The sequence below is a fragment of the Gossypium raimondii genome, chromosome 11 (genome assembly GCF_025698545.1).
Source record: "Gossypium raimondii isolate GPD5lz chromosome 11, ASM2569854v1, whole genome shotgun sequence".
In the NCBI taxonomy this organism is placed as follows: Eukaryota; Viridiplantae; Streptophyta; class Magnoliopsida; order Malvales; family Malvaceae; genus Gossypium; species Gossypium raimondii.
This window is the reverse complement of record NC_068575.1, coordinates 31,625,508-31,638,066: the sequence shown is the minus strand read 5'-3', so window position 1 is coordinate 31,638,066 and position 12,559 is coordinate 31,625,508. Positions and strand designations below refer to the sequence as shown.

The 12,559-nt window shown below is 32.8% G+C and overlaps 2 protein-coding genes and 1 non-coding gene across 7 annotated transcripts; 1 reads left to right on the top strand and 2 right to left on the bottom strand.

Annotated features, from left to right (window-relative positions):
- Window positions 1-1,962: 1,962 nt before the first annotated feature.
- On the bottom strand, window positions 1,963-2,068 carry LOC128035128 (small nucleolar RNA R71). Its single transcript, XR_008191530.1, has one exon. It is a non-coding gene; the product is annotated as a small nucleolar RNA R71 (small nucleolar RNA).
- A 2,166-nt stretch (window positions 2,069-4,234) lies between these two features.
- On the bottom strand, window positions 4,235-6,902 carry LOC128034942 (uncharacterized). Of its 5 annotated transcripts, none has more exons than XR_008191291.1 (4): window positions 6,844-6,902; window positions 5,147-5,210; window positions 4,971-5,014; window positions 4,235-4,514 (listed from the first exon to the last, which is right to left on the bottom strand). XR_008191291.1 is itself a non-coding variant. In XM_052624465.1 (4 exons), exons 1-4 carry the CDS (start codon window positions 5,802-5,804, stop codon window positions 4,403-4,405), a joined length of 330 nt encoding a protein of 109 aa, XP_052480425.1. In that variant the 5' UTR covers window positions 5,805-5,912; the 3' UTR covers window positions 4,235-4,402. The 5 variants fall into 5 exon arrangements, 1 of the variants encoding a protein (XP_052480425.1); XR_008191292.1 differs by lacking the exon at window positions 6,844-6,902 and adding an exon at window positions 5,325-5,683 and having other exon boundaries at window positions 5,147-5,203; XR_008191289.1 differs by lacking the exon at window positions 6,844-6,902 and adding an exon at window positions 5,325-5,679.
- Window positions 6,903-7,677: 775 nt separating this feature from the next.
- Window positions 7,678-9,094, top strand: LOC105804195 (uncharacterized). Its single transcript, XM_012636696.2, has 3 exons — window positions 7,678-8,277; window positions 8,395-8,457; window positions 8,540-9,094. The coding sequence occupies exons 1-3, from the start codon at window positions 8,087-8,089 to the stop codon at window positions 8,634-8,636; spliced, it is 351 nt and encodes a 116-aa protein (XP_012492150.1). The 5' UTR covers window positions 7,678-8,086; the 3' UTR covers window positions 8,637-9,094.
- The last annotated feature ends 3,465 nt before the right edge of the window (window positions 9,095-12,559 follow it).

Below are 12,559 nucleotides of genomic sequence, written 5' to 3'. Positions count from 1 at the left end.
GTTTTATGCTTGACAACCAACTCACACTCCTTTCCACATATTATGGCGGGCCAAAGGTGGGAGAAATCTAAGGGATCTCTGATGCCATATTTAGCAAACTCCTCCACCAACCTCAAGTATAAATACCCACTCCCATCTCACATTTCAATCATCCCTCATTCATCCTTCATTTAACATTTCTCTTCCATTCTCTCATTCCCTATTTTCATTCCCTCGCATAGCATCCCATATTTCCTTTCTTTCTTAGCCAGCAAAACCTTGATAAGATCATTTCTTGGTCGTCCACCTTGAGGAGCCATTAGCAAAGGAGCAACACGAGAATAGGAGGAAACTTCTTCAATTGGAGTTCGCAAGGCTGCTAATTCGAACAAAGTTTAATCTTCTTTTACTTGTTGCTTTGATTTTAATCATGTTTGCAATGTGCTTTGTTATCTTGTCATCAACAATGGTAGCTTAAATCTATTTAGCTAGGATGATTGCATTAATTCAATGAAGTTTGTATAAATCATGTTTATAGTGTTTGTGCCTCAATCATTCATGTTTTCAATTAAACTCAACCATGTATTTCATTCATACGTGATTGGAATGGAAACAATAGTTGAAAAGTGCATGCTTAATTTAGATCCTAACCCAACTACATTAAAGGTTCATAATAACTTTAACGAGCTCTATTATCTTGCATAGTTTTTAGGTTTATGTAATTAAATTGTTTCAAACCTAACCCGTCCTTGTTACTTCACATGAATTCTAAGAAACCATTAGTTTAATATGATCAGTAAAATACATGTTTTACTAAGTAAAAGATTCCAAAAGGACTTAATTTGATTTCAAACTTATGAAAGATCGAGTTGCCATGAAATATTTTCTGAACACTGTTAAACATTAGAAAAACGAAGTAAGTTGAATGATGTAATTATTCTAACCTATTCATGTTATTGATTGTTGAAGTTTGTGCTGTTGCTGCTAAATTCATCTCATACATTTTAGTTAATCATCATACTTAGATTAGAATTTCATTAGGGATCATCTTTCATATAGATAATTTAATTTAGTTTAGTCATCCATCGCTCGAAATATTGTGTTCTTATCACCAATTTGTAAAAATTTAAGTTTGCAATTAATTGTTTAACATATAGATCCCTGTAGAGACGATAACTCTTTTACTTACTTATTACTTGATAACGAATGTGTACAGTTGCACAAACCTACGCGTTACAAGTTTTTGGCGCCATTGCTGGGGACTGTTGCCTTAATCATTTTTGCGAAATTATTCTTTGCAATTTGGTTTTTATTTTATGTTTTATTTAATTTCTAACTTTACTAATTAATTCTTTATTTTTTATTCTTTTATTTATTTCTAACTTAATTAATTAATTACTCTTTTATTTTTTGTGATTTATTTTTCAGGTGTTTATGAGCATATATTGAATCATCGATTTATTACTAGTAGACCCTAAAATCGAGCGGACATTTAGAGAAAGAAGACGTGAACGTTTAGCCCAGAGACAAGTCGAAATGAGCCTTGGAAATCAAAATGATGGACAAGGAAATGAAGCCAATCATATGCGCAATCTCATCCTTATTGTTAATGATAGGGATCGAGCTATAAGACAGTATGCTATGCTCCTCTTTGATGAGTTAAATCCGAGAATTAGGAAGTTGGATATCGAGGCACCCTAATTTGAATTGAAACCAATGATGTTTCAAATGCTACAAATGGTAGACCGGTTCAATGGAATGTCCATGGAAGATCCACACCTTCACCTCCGATTATTCATAGAGGTGAGTGATTCATTTAAAATAGCTGCTGTGACTGAAGATGTACTGAGGTTGAAGCTGTTTCCATACTCGTGAGATCGAGCACGAGCATGACTAAATTCATTGCCACCTAGCTCAATTTCTACGTGGCTAGAATTAGCAGAAAGATTTTGGGTTAAGTATTTCCCACCTAGCAAAAACGCTAAGTTGAGAAATGAGATCATCACTTTCCAACAATTGGATAATGAGTCCTTGTACAAGGCGTGGGAGAGATTCAAAGAATTACTTCATAGTGTCCTTATCTTGGGATTTCATACTGCATCTAGTTAGAGATGATTTATAACGGTCTCAACGCACACACAAGATTGATGGTAGATGCTTCTACGAATGGTGCTCTCTTGTTGAAGTCTTATAATGAGGCTTACTAAATCATCAAGAAGATCGATAGTAACAAATATCAATGGCCAAAAAATCGAGCAGTGTTAGGAAGACGTGTAGCCAAAGTTCATGAAGTCGATGCCCTTACTTCACTTTCAGCTAAGGTATCGTCTATCTCTTCAATGTTGAAACAGTTTACCACTAACGATGTGAATAAACGAACAGTGGAGAGAGAAGGAAAACGCGTCCAGCTGAATGCGTTTTGCTAACCAAACAAGAAAGTGCGTCCAGCTGGACGCGTTTTCCTTCTCTCTCTAAAACCAGACTAATCTGGTAAATTTCGAAAAAACAGGCCTAATCCGATAAATTTTCAAAATTATCGATATTTTTGGATAATTCACCCCGTTATACTAATTATGTAAATATAAATTATTAAAGGTACAAATATTATATTTTTTAGTAAACAAATATAATACTTGAATCAATTAAATATTTCATGTTGTTATTTTTTTGGACCATATATTTGATGCTGATATATTTATTATTTTGAGATTATATTTTGTATTATATTTTAAATTGTAATATATATGGGAAATATTTATTTATATTGGTGTAAACTTTAAAATTAGTTTTATATTTTTTGTAACTTTTATATGGTTAATATTTTAATAATTTAATGTTGTATTTATTAAGATATTTTGTATTTTTCATGCATGTAATTTTTGGATTGATCTGATATCTCTATTATATTGATATAAAATATTGTCTATACTAATATACATTTAATGATTGAAAGTTTTTTTATATATAACGAATAGTTAGAAAATTTTAATTTATATCAAATTTAATATGCATGATCTATATGAATAAAACATGAAATATCATTATATCGAGTTACTTAAAAGGTAAAATACATATAAAAGAAACGACTAAATTTGCTGAAAATGCCAAAAAATAAAAGAGAGGGATTTAGGCAAGTTTTTGTGATATTTAGGAAATAAGCTGATTTTAAAAAAGAAAATAAAACGTATCCTTTGGTTAGATGATTAAATATTTGTGGTTTTTTCCTTGAGTCTTAGGTTTGATTTTTCTATTACTTACATTAATATTTTTTATTTCATATTGTTTCAAGCTTTATTTATTATTTTAATTAATTTTTTATTAAATTAGCTCGTTTGGTTAGATGGTTAAATAATAGTGATTTTATTTTTAAATCCTAAGTCCGATTTATCTTCTAAGCACATTTGTATTTTTATTTCATGTTATTTCAAGCTTTTTTTAATTAATAAATATATTGTTTTCAAGTTTTTAATTTTAATTAATAACTCTTTTATTTATAAAATCAAATAATTATTGTAAATGTAATTATTTTTAGTAAGTATAATTTTATATGTGTAATATTTATTTTTCAATCCATATCATGACGGTAGTAAATTTTAGTATTATATATTTTGTATGTGTATTTGAAATATTTCACATATAAACATAATGATATTTGAAATAATTAATTGAAATATTTCACATATAAAAATATTTGAAATATCATAACTATAATGTAGATGAAAAATAATGATATTTGAAATATTTTATGTAACAACCCACACCCGGCATAGACGTTATGGTCGAATCTTAAGGAATTATATAAACTCGTTTTAAACCCAAATTTTGAATTCAAAAAATATCTGCCTTGTCAATATTAATTTTTGGCAAATCTTTTACTAGTTTTTAGGAAAATGCTCGTTAAAATTATTTATTTTATAGAAATCTCCTAATTAATTACTTAATCTTTGCAGCAAAAATTACGAAGTTTGATTTTGAAACCAAGATTTTAATTTGGAATAAAAATCATTTGTTTTTGTAATTTAACGATAAAAATGCCCAAAATCTGTCGAAAATAAACCAAACCGTAAAGTAAAGTCCGAAAACAGATTTACGGTCCCAAAAGTCCAGATATTACGTTAATACATTAATAGTCTAGTTTTATTAACCAAAAAATCAATCCGAGCTCCCGTGCGCCGCTTGATCCTAAGTTTGTTGATTACTTGAGAAGTTAGAAAATTTGAGTGGGGTTATAAAGTTCAGTGTGTAACTCAGCCCATACAAACAAAACAAATAGCATTATCACACGGAAGTTTGGAAACGAACAAAATACACAGCATGACATACAATACAATGCAACATAGTTATCAAATCAGATACGGATGGCATGTCATATCATGCAATGCAACACTTATTACAGAACAAATATAGATCCTACCTCCATCTGTTACGCACTATCTCCATCCATCCCTACACACCAAATAGGGTAATAAATACTTATCCAACCCCACACACCAATAAGTGAGCTTATGTCACTATACAAAATAGTGTAGTCAAAGCTGCCAAAAAATAAAGCGATAGAATCAGATAAGTGTGGTCAAGCCACCACAACAGATATGTTGTTTAAAACCATTAGATAAAGTAGATCATTAAACTGCCAACACTTCCTCCATCACATTATTATCCCACCTCAATGCATAAGCAACCACTATCCAAATATCTAGATGCACACAAATCATACATGCTTTACACATCAGAACATGCTAACATGCTTTCAGAATACAAAAGTAGAATATCAAATTTCGTATATACAAGCTATACATATCACATAATAGACCCTACGAAGTAGCTAGCATCAAAACACACTTCAATCACGGCCCTAACTAAAACTTACGGATAATGGGCCTACACGCCCGTGTGGTCGACACAGCCTACTTGACCCAAATCGTGTGGCGCCAATAGAATGTTTTTCCGTATAGCGCTACTCGCTATTTTTCAGGACAGAAGGTACAAACCTGATTGTTTCACGAGGCCCACACAACATCGAGAATTCTAGAACCTAAAATGACATTCAGAACGAGCGAATAATCAGTGATATGCTAAATTTCCAAGTCACTAACTCGGTTGCAAGTGCTAAACGTTTGACCTAACAAAAGGAATCAGCCCTTAATCGAAAGCATTAATCACTTACCCAACAGAGCAGTAGCCCAACAAATCCTCTAATTCGCTGGATGTAAGTTGTGTGCTTCTTGCACCTCACCAAAACAGAACCAACAATTAATCCATCAAACCCACATCCGTAAAATCCGAATTAAAACTATCCAACCAGATTAAAACAACTTTCTTACAAAAACAAACAAATAGCTTACAGAAACTTATGACAACCCCACGAAACCTCTGAAACACCACCAACACACTAAGAAAAGGCAACCAACGACAATACTAGCAAGTCACTACGTCTAAACGGAAGCAACATTGAATAGAAAATTGGCTAAAGAGGGCTGTAAAGGATGTTATTGGCATTGTGAAAACAAGCAAAAGGAAAAGAGAAAATTAGAGGAAAGAAATGATAGAGAAAGAGTTGAAAGTAGCTTGAGAAAAAACAGGAAAATGGAAAAACATGTGAAGAATGGGACGACAGAATAGGGGAGTGGGAGAGAGAGAAAATCGTGAGTGTTTTGGGGAGAAAATTAGGAGAATATTTCTCAATCAATTTTTTTAAAAGAAAAGATTAACTACCTACTAAATCCTATCAGATTTTGAGTCTGACAGACATTCTGACAGCATGGGCGGCAACAAGTAACAGAGCAAAAATAATTTTTTTTGCACACAACATGATTCAAACACATATGCTAAAATTTTACCACTAAGCCAATAAATTTATTCTTATAATTAATTTTACAAAAATTAAAGATAACCCTTACAAATCAAGTCAGACATAGTTTCAAAATTAATGGAAAAATTTCAAAGAGAAAGAAATCGAACAAAAGACCTAAAACCACTAATACAAATTAAATCACTTAATATAATTTAACAACTTAAAATTTAGAAAACTGAGGCATTACATTTTACATATAAAAATAATAATTATATTTGAAATAATTATTTCATTTTATAACATTAGAAATCATCAGACCCACAATATAGGTAAAGAAAATAAATATTTAAATATAAATATTATATATAAAGAAAAATATATAAAAATTAGTTGATGTTTCAAAAATAAAATATATTTAACATAATAATAAATATATAAAAATATATAATTTTATTATATAATTATTAATTTCTTTATATAAATAAAGGAGTTATTAATTTCAAATATTTTAACATTATGATATATATATAAAATATATATTTATCATATAATTACATATTTATTATTTGATTTTATAAATAAAAGAGTTATTAATTAAAAATAAAAAATTGAAAACAATATATTTATTTATTAAAACATTTATTAAAAGCAACATGAAATAAAAAGAAATACAAATGTGCTTAAAAAGGAATCAAACATAGGGCTCAAGGATGAAATCATTATTATTTAATCATCTAACCGGAGAAACTAATGTGTTAAAAGCACTAGTTAAAAAAATAAAACAACATTGAATAAAAAGTACAAACGTGAGTAAGAGAGGAATCGATTTGAGACTCAAGAATAAAACTATTAACATTTAATTAATTGATCAAAAGAACTAATATATTAAAAAAAAGTCAGAAAACATGTCCTATAAAACGTGTTTTCAATTGAGGTGACTAAAAACACTTACTGAAATGCATTTCTCTCTCCAAAATTAACTTATTTTCCTAAATATTACTGAAATCAACTTAAATCTCTCAATTTTTTTTATGTCTTGCATTTTCAGCAAATTTACGGGGAAAGCATACCAAATAAGCTGTTGCTGACAACCTGGCTGATGATTTGAGAACTTATCCGCAAGAAAAGATTACAAGGGATAAATCATAAACGGATAGAAACGGTAATATATAGAACCTGTAGCTAGGAGTATTAGGATAACAAATTGTTTATAAATTATATAATTTCCATGGTATCTCCACCTTCGCTAAAAGGTATCTTTGATGATTATTTTATATTAACTTAAGGTTGAACCTCCCCCAGTGGCAAGGCAACTAAATCACAACTAGTCATTAGAATTGGGTGCATCACCTTTCTTTTTCTTTCTTTAATTTAAACTATTAAATCAATAGGTTATGGGCAATTTAAAATATATTTTAGTTCATTAGAATTGGGTGCATCACCTTTCTTTTTCTTTCTTTAATTTAAACTATTAAATCAAGAGGTTATCGGCAACTTAAAATATATTTTAGTTACTCTCATACCTTAAATATTTTGTATAATTGTATGGCAAGTGTCTGAACATTTCAAATTATTAGTTTCTAATAATATATTTTTATGTGTTTAATTTTAATTAGTTTTTAAATAATACTTTTTTAATAAAATTGACTGAATATTTATTATAATTAAATTATAAAAAAACATAAGTTGTTTCCCAAAAACTGGGCTTAGGCCTGCTAAAACAAGCCATTACAAAATCGAGCCTCACTATTTCGTTATCAGTGAACACCACCTAAAATCACCAAAGCAAAAGACAAACCAATAAATAAAAAAGGAAAAAAACAAAGAAAAGGAAACCTATTATCTACCCTAGTCAATCTCAACAGCTGGACACCATAACTCCATCGTCTCTTCACATTAGTTGTCCCGTCTGTTCTGACGATAGCCATTTCCAAAATATTTTCTTTACCTGCTATCTGTTCTGCTTTTATTTCTCCACGAAACTGCCTCAGTTTGGGTTCCTCAACCATCGTCCTTCCAGAGCTGATCGATTGTGATCCGAAACTACTCTTATCAGGTGCGAGTCCTCTCCATTTTCTAAGGCTTCTTGCGCAAGTTTATGGGCATAAACATTTTCTGATCTGTGAATAAACTGAAAATTAATTTCTTGAAAACGAGATTTTTTGCTTTAAATATCCCTAATAATAGCTCCAATAACTAATTTATCTGGTTTTTTTGTTTGGCATTTCTTGATGACTGCTCGTGAGTCCCCCATGATTGCCACTGAGAGTATACCCATTGAAATTCCTAACGTAATGGCCTGTAATCCTACATATGCTTCTGCTGCAAACGGAGATAAAACGTTATTATGAAGGACAATCTTCGATGCTAGAATCTCGCCTATCAGACCCCGAACCACCAGACCCAAAGTCGATTTGGAGTTTCTTTTGTCAAAAGCTGCATCAAACTGAATCGTCACCCTCGTGTTCTCTTCTCGTTGTCTATGGCTTCTATTCACATTTATGGTAATCTTCCTTTTTCCCAAACCATCTAACTCTGCCATATACCTTTGTATTCTCTATGATAATTCCCTTTCTGTCGTGTTCTTCCCCTCATGTACTAACTGATTCCTTGAACTCCAGGTTGACCATAAAGTACAGTAAAAAAGTCGGCACTGTTTACAAGTACCCCTCTCGAAAACCTAGGTAAGCCACTCTCAAAAGCTTTGAATCGTGTTATTTATGACCCAAGAGAGGTTTAAATTTTTCCATACCTCTATTATTGTAGGGCATTGTTGAAAGACATGATAACTATCTTCTTTCCAAGTGCAACAGAGAGGACATATAACATTTGTGGCCACTCGTTTATGTCTGAGATTTATTAGGGTAGGGATGTAGTTCCAGGAAATTCGCCATATTATGATTGTAATTTTTTATGGTAGCTGTAGATTCTATAGTTTATTGTAAAATCCTTAATTTTGGCCTGTATTAAGTAATTACTAGGACCCAAGTTAGCATCTTGTAATAGTTTATAGGCGCTTCGAACTGAGAATTCACCAGTGGGTTCTCCTTTCTACACTTGGAAGTCATCATGAACTGTTTTCGCTAGAGGAATCTGCAAAATTTTCTGAGCTATGTCCGCTTGAAAGGTATTGTTTATTAAATCCGCCTTCGAAGTATTATTTGTGATATCAATTAGATCCGAAACTAACTTGATTTCTTCATTGTCGGTTCTGTTTTTCTATCTATCTGTATCAATTCCCTAAATCCATCGGTTGTCCCAAACAGAAATCTCATTCCCTCTACAAACCCTCCAGCACAGGCCACTTTACAGGAGACCCTTTGCCGCCCAAACACTTTTCCAGGTAAACAAAGGTAGATTTCCTAACTGTGCATTAATAAAATTCGAGTGCGGATAGTATTTAGCTTTTAGAACTCTAGCTAACAAAGAATTTGGGTAATTAATAAGACGCCAGCCTTGCTTGGCTAATAACACAATATTAAACTGTCCGAGATTTTGAAAACCTAAACCACCATTCTCTTTTAAGATGCAAAGATTTCACCAAGCACACCAGTGTATTCCCTTCTTACCATGTCCCTTCTGCCACCAGAAATTCGCAATAATACTCTCTAGATCAGCACATAACGATTTGGGTAATAGGAAACAAGCATTGTGTAGGTCAGTATGGATTGGAGAATAGCCTTTATGAACACTTCTTTCCCACCTTGAGAGAGGTGTCTAACACTCCAATTATCGATGCGCTTCTTGAGCCGATCCTTTAAATTTTGAAAAGACTCCCTTTTCCTTCTTCCGACTATATTAGGCAAGCCTAGGTAGCGTTCTGGGTCACTTGAGCTGCGTACCCCCAATATATTGACAACGAAAAGTCTATCTTCCTCCAATGTGTTTCTACTAAAAAAGACAGTTGATTTATCAAAATTAACACACTGACCCAAACAAATTCTATACTCACGTAGGATTCCCTTGAGTAAAGTAGCTCCTCTATTTGTTGCCTCCCCAAATAAAATACAACCATCTGCAAATAATAGGTGCGATACTTGTGGATCGCTCCTACTAACCTTAACTCTTTCAATAACCCTTTCCTTGTTACAAGTCGCATGAGACAAGATAAACCCTATCCACATATTAAAAATAAAAACGGACTCAATGGGTCACCCTGTCAGAGTCCCCTAGTTGGACGAAAATTTTCTCCAGCATGACCATTAACGACTACTGAATATGAGACAGTGGTCACACATTTCATGAGAGTTTCAATCCAATTTGGAGCAAAACCCATTCGCACTACAATCTCCTTAACAAAACTCCACTCGACCTTATCATATGCCTTACTCATGTCTAATTTTATCGCTATAAACCACTTTTTCCCTAATTTCTTCTGTTTTAGCATATGTAATATTTCATGATCCAATAACACATTATCCGATATTAACCTACCTGGCACAAAAGCACTCTGTGCAACATCGAGGCATTTTTCAATAACTTCTCTAAGCAGATTCGCTATAGCCTTTTCCAATACTTTATATATTGCGTTGCATAAACTAATAGGTCGAAAATGTTTCATATTAGAAGGATTGGCAATTTTTGAGATAAGCACAATATGCGTGGAATTAATTGAGCTAACCTCCATACCTTCATTAAGAAGTTGTAGACAAAAAGAGGTGACATCTTTTCCGATAATATGCCAGCACTTCTGATAAAATAAAGCTGAGAATCCGTCTTCCTCTAGTGCTTTTATGGGCCCCATCTCAAGCACCGCCTCTAGAATCTCTTCCTTTGTCTATTGCACCGGAAGTCTTTGGTTATCTTCCTCAGAGACATAGCGTAAATGATCATAATTTCCCCTTTCTCCTGTAGAAAATTAATTCTGAAAATAAGATCTCGCAATACCCTCCATTTCTTATAGGACCTCCGTTTCCCTTCCGTCTTCATTTTGTAGTTTATGAATTAAATTTTTTCTCCAACGCTGTGTTGCTTGGCTATGAAAAAATGTTGTATTCCTATCTTTAAATTTCAACCAGTTCACTCGAGCTCTTTGTTTTTAGTAGCGTTCGTCCTTTTCAATCTCAAATTTCAGTTGGATATTCGCATCAATCATCTCAACCAAATTATTATCATCCCTTTCAGCTCCTATCAACTCTGATAATTTTGCTGTTAAAAACTCCTTTCTCCTCTTTCTATTTATTCGTATTCGACTAGCCCATCTTTCCAAACCCTTTTTTATGTTATCCAGCTTTTGCAACAAGTTCCCTAATGACATTTCCCAAATGTATTTTACTTCATCAGCGAACGAGTCCTCTATAACCCACCAAGCTTCAAACTTAAATATCTTTCCATTCAACCATTTGTCTTCCATTTTCGTATTAATTAGAAGAGGACAATGATTAGAGAAAGAATGTACTAGATGTTGAATTGTTACCTTAGGAAACATGGTCATCCATTCCTCGTTTGCCACACCTCTATCCAATCGTTCTTGGATTTTTGTTTCTAGAAAATTACCTCTCTCCCATGTAAACCAATTACCAGAATACCCCACATCCATCAAGTGACAATCTTCCAACACATTTCAAAAAATTTCCATTCTTCTTTCATCTCTAGGCAACCCTCCTTTTTTTCAAAGCCATACATGATTTCATTAAAATCTTCACATGCAAACCAAGGAATCCCTTCATCGTTATATAATTTTTTTAAAACAACCCATTAGTCATCTCTATCCTGTGCATAAGGGGTTCCATAAAAACCTATGCATCTCTATTTATTCCTTACTTCATTATCTTCAATTATCACATCAGTATGCCTTTTAGAAAAATTCTGAAATGTGATACTAAAATCATTTCTCCATGCCAAACACACCCTCTTCTAGTACCATCTAAACCAACTTCAATACCATTCGCATAACCACAACTTCGGCAAACTCTTTCCATCTGACTTCTACAAAGCTTTGTCTCCATAAAGAATACCATCTGGGGGCTATAGACCTTCAGCGAATGTTGAAGTCTTCGAACTATCCATGGGCTCCCCAAACCACGGACATTCTAACTTAAAATTTTTTTGCACCTAGTCGGCTTGCCTCTTGGCAGCCGCCGATGATAAATGGTTAATTTCCGACATTCTCCTATTCCTTACCGCCAAAGTTTTGATCTCTTCCTTGGCTGTTAATTCTTTAATCTCCCACTAGCTCTCTTTTTCCCCTCATCTCCATTTAAAACACCATATTCTAGATCATGATCCATAGCAGTTTGAACTTGATCTACCAAGGAATTTTCCCTCCATTGACCTGAAAAGGACGGTCCTCTTCCAAATTAAATCCTAAAACTGGATCAATAGCCTTTCCACACCCTATTTTTTTCCTACGTCCCATAGACTGTTTCCTAGTACTTGACTATCCTCACGATTTCCACCCAGTTTTCCCTTACCTTCCTCACGTAACCAGACACTGTTCATTGCTAAAGCTCTTCAAGATTTTGTTCGCAAAGATAAATCCCAACCCATTTCAGCAATTTCCACTCCTAACGCCATTTTTACTTCACAAAAAGAATCATTATGGCCTAATCGACCACAGTAGAAATAGAAGAGTGACAATCTTTCATACTTAAATCTGACATATGAGCATTTTCCACAAAAGATAACCTACTTCTTTCTTTTCAAAGGATGCCGTATATCGATTTGGACTTTTATTCTCATAAAGTTTTGATTTTATTTCCCTAGATTTGACCCATCATACTCCATAAATTTCCTTATGAAATTACCCAATTGCATTGCCAAATTCTCAAAGAAAAAACTAGTAGG

What these genes read in the sequence shown, in the direction of transcription:
- LOC128034942 (XM_052624465.1), bottom strand. Translation starts at nt 5,804, where the DNA reads ATGTGTTTGAATCATGTTGTGTGCAAAAAAAATTATTTTTGCTCTGTT. An exon ending in AATCTGATAGGATTTAGTAG is followed by an intron (nt 5,211 to 5,694) that starts GTAGTTAATCTT and finishes TGTTTTGGTGAG; the next exon opens with GTGCAAGAAGCACACAACTT. An exon ending in TTGGGCTACTGCTCTGTTGG is followed by an intron (nt 5,015 to 5,146) that starts GTAAGTGATTAA and finishes ATGTCATTTTAG; the next exon opens with GTTCTAGAATTCTCGATGTT.
- LOC105804195 (XM_012636696.2), top strand. Translation starts at nt 8,087, where the DNA reads ATGCTTCTGCTGCAAACGGAGATAAAACGTTATTATGAAGGACAATCT. An exon ending in GGCTTCTATTCACATTTATG is followed by an intron (nt 8,278 to 8,394) that starts GTAATCTTCCTT and finishes CTTGAACTCCAG; the next exon opens with GTTGACCATAAAGTACAGTA. An exon ending in TACCCCTCTCGAAAACCTAG is followed by an intron (nt 8,458 to 8,539) that starts GTAAGCCACTCT and finishes CTATTATTGTAG; the next exon opens with GGCATTGTTGAAAGACATGA.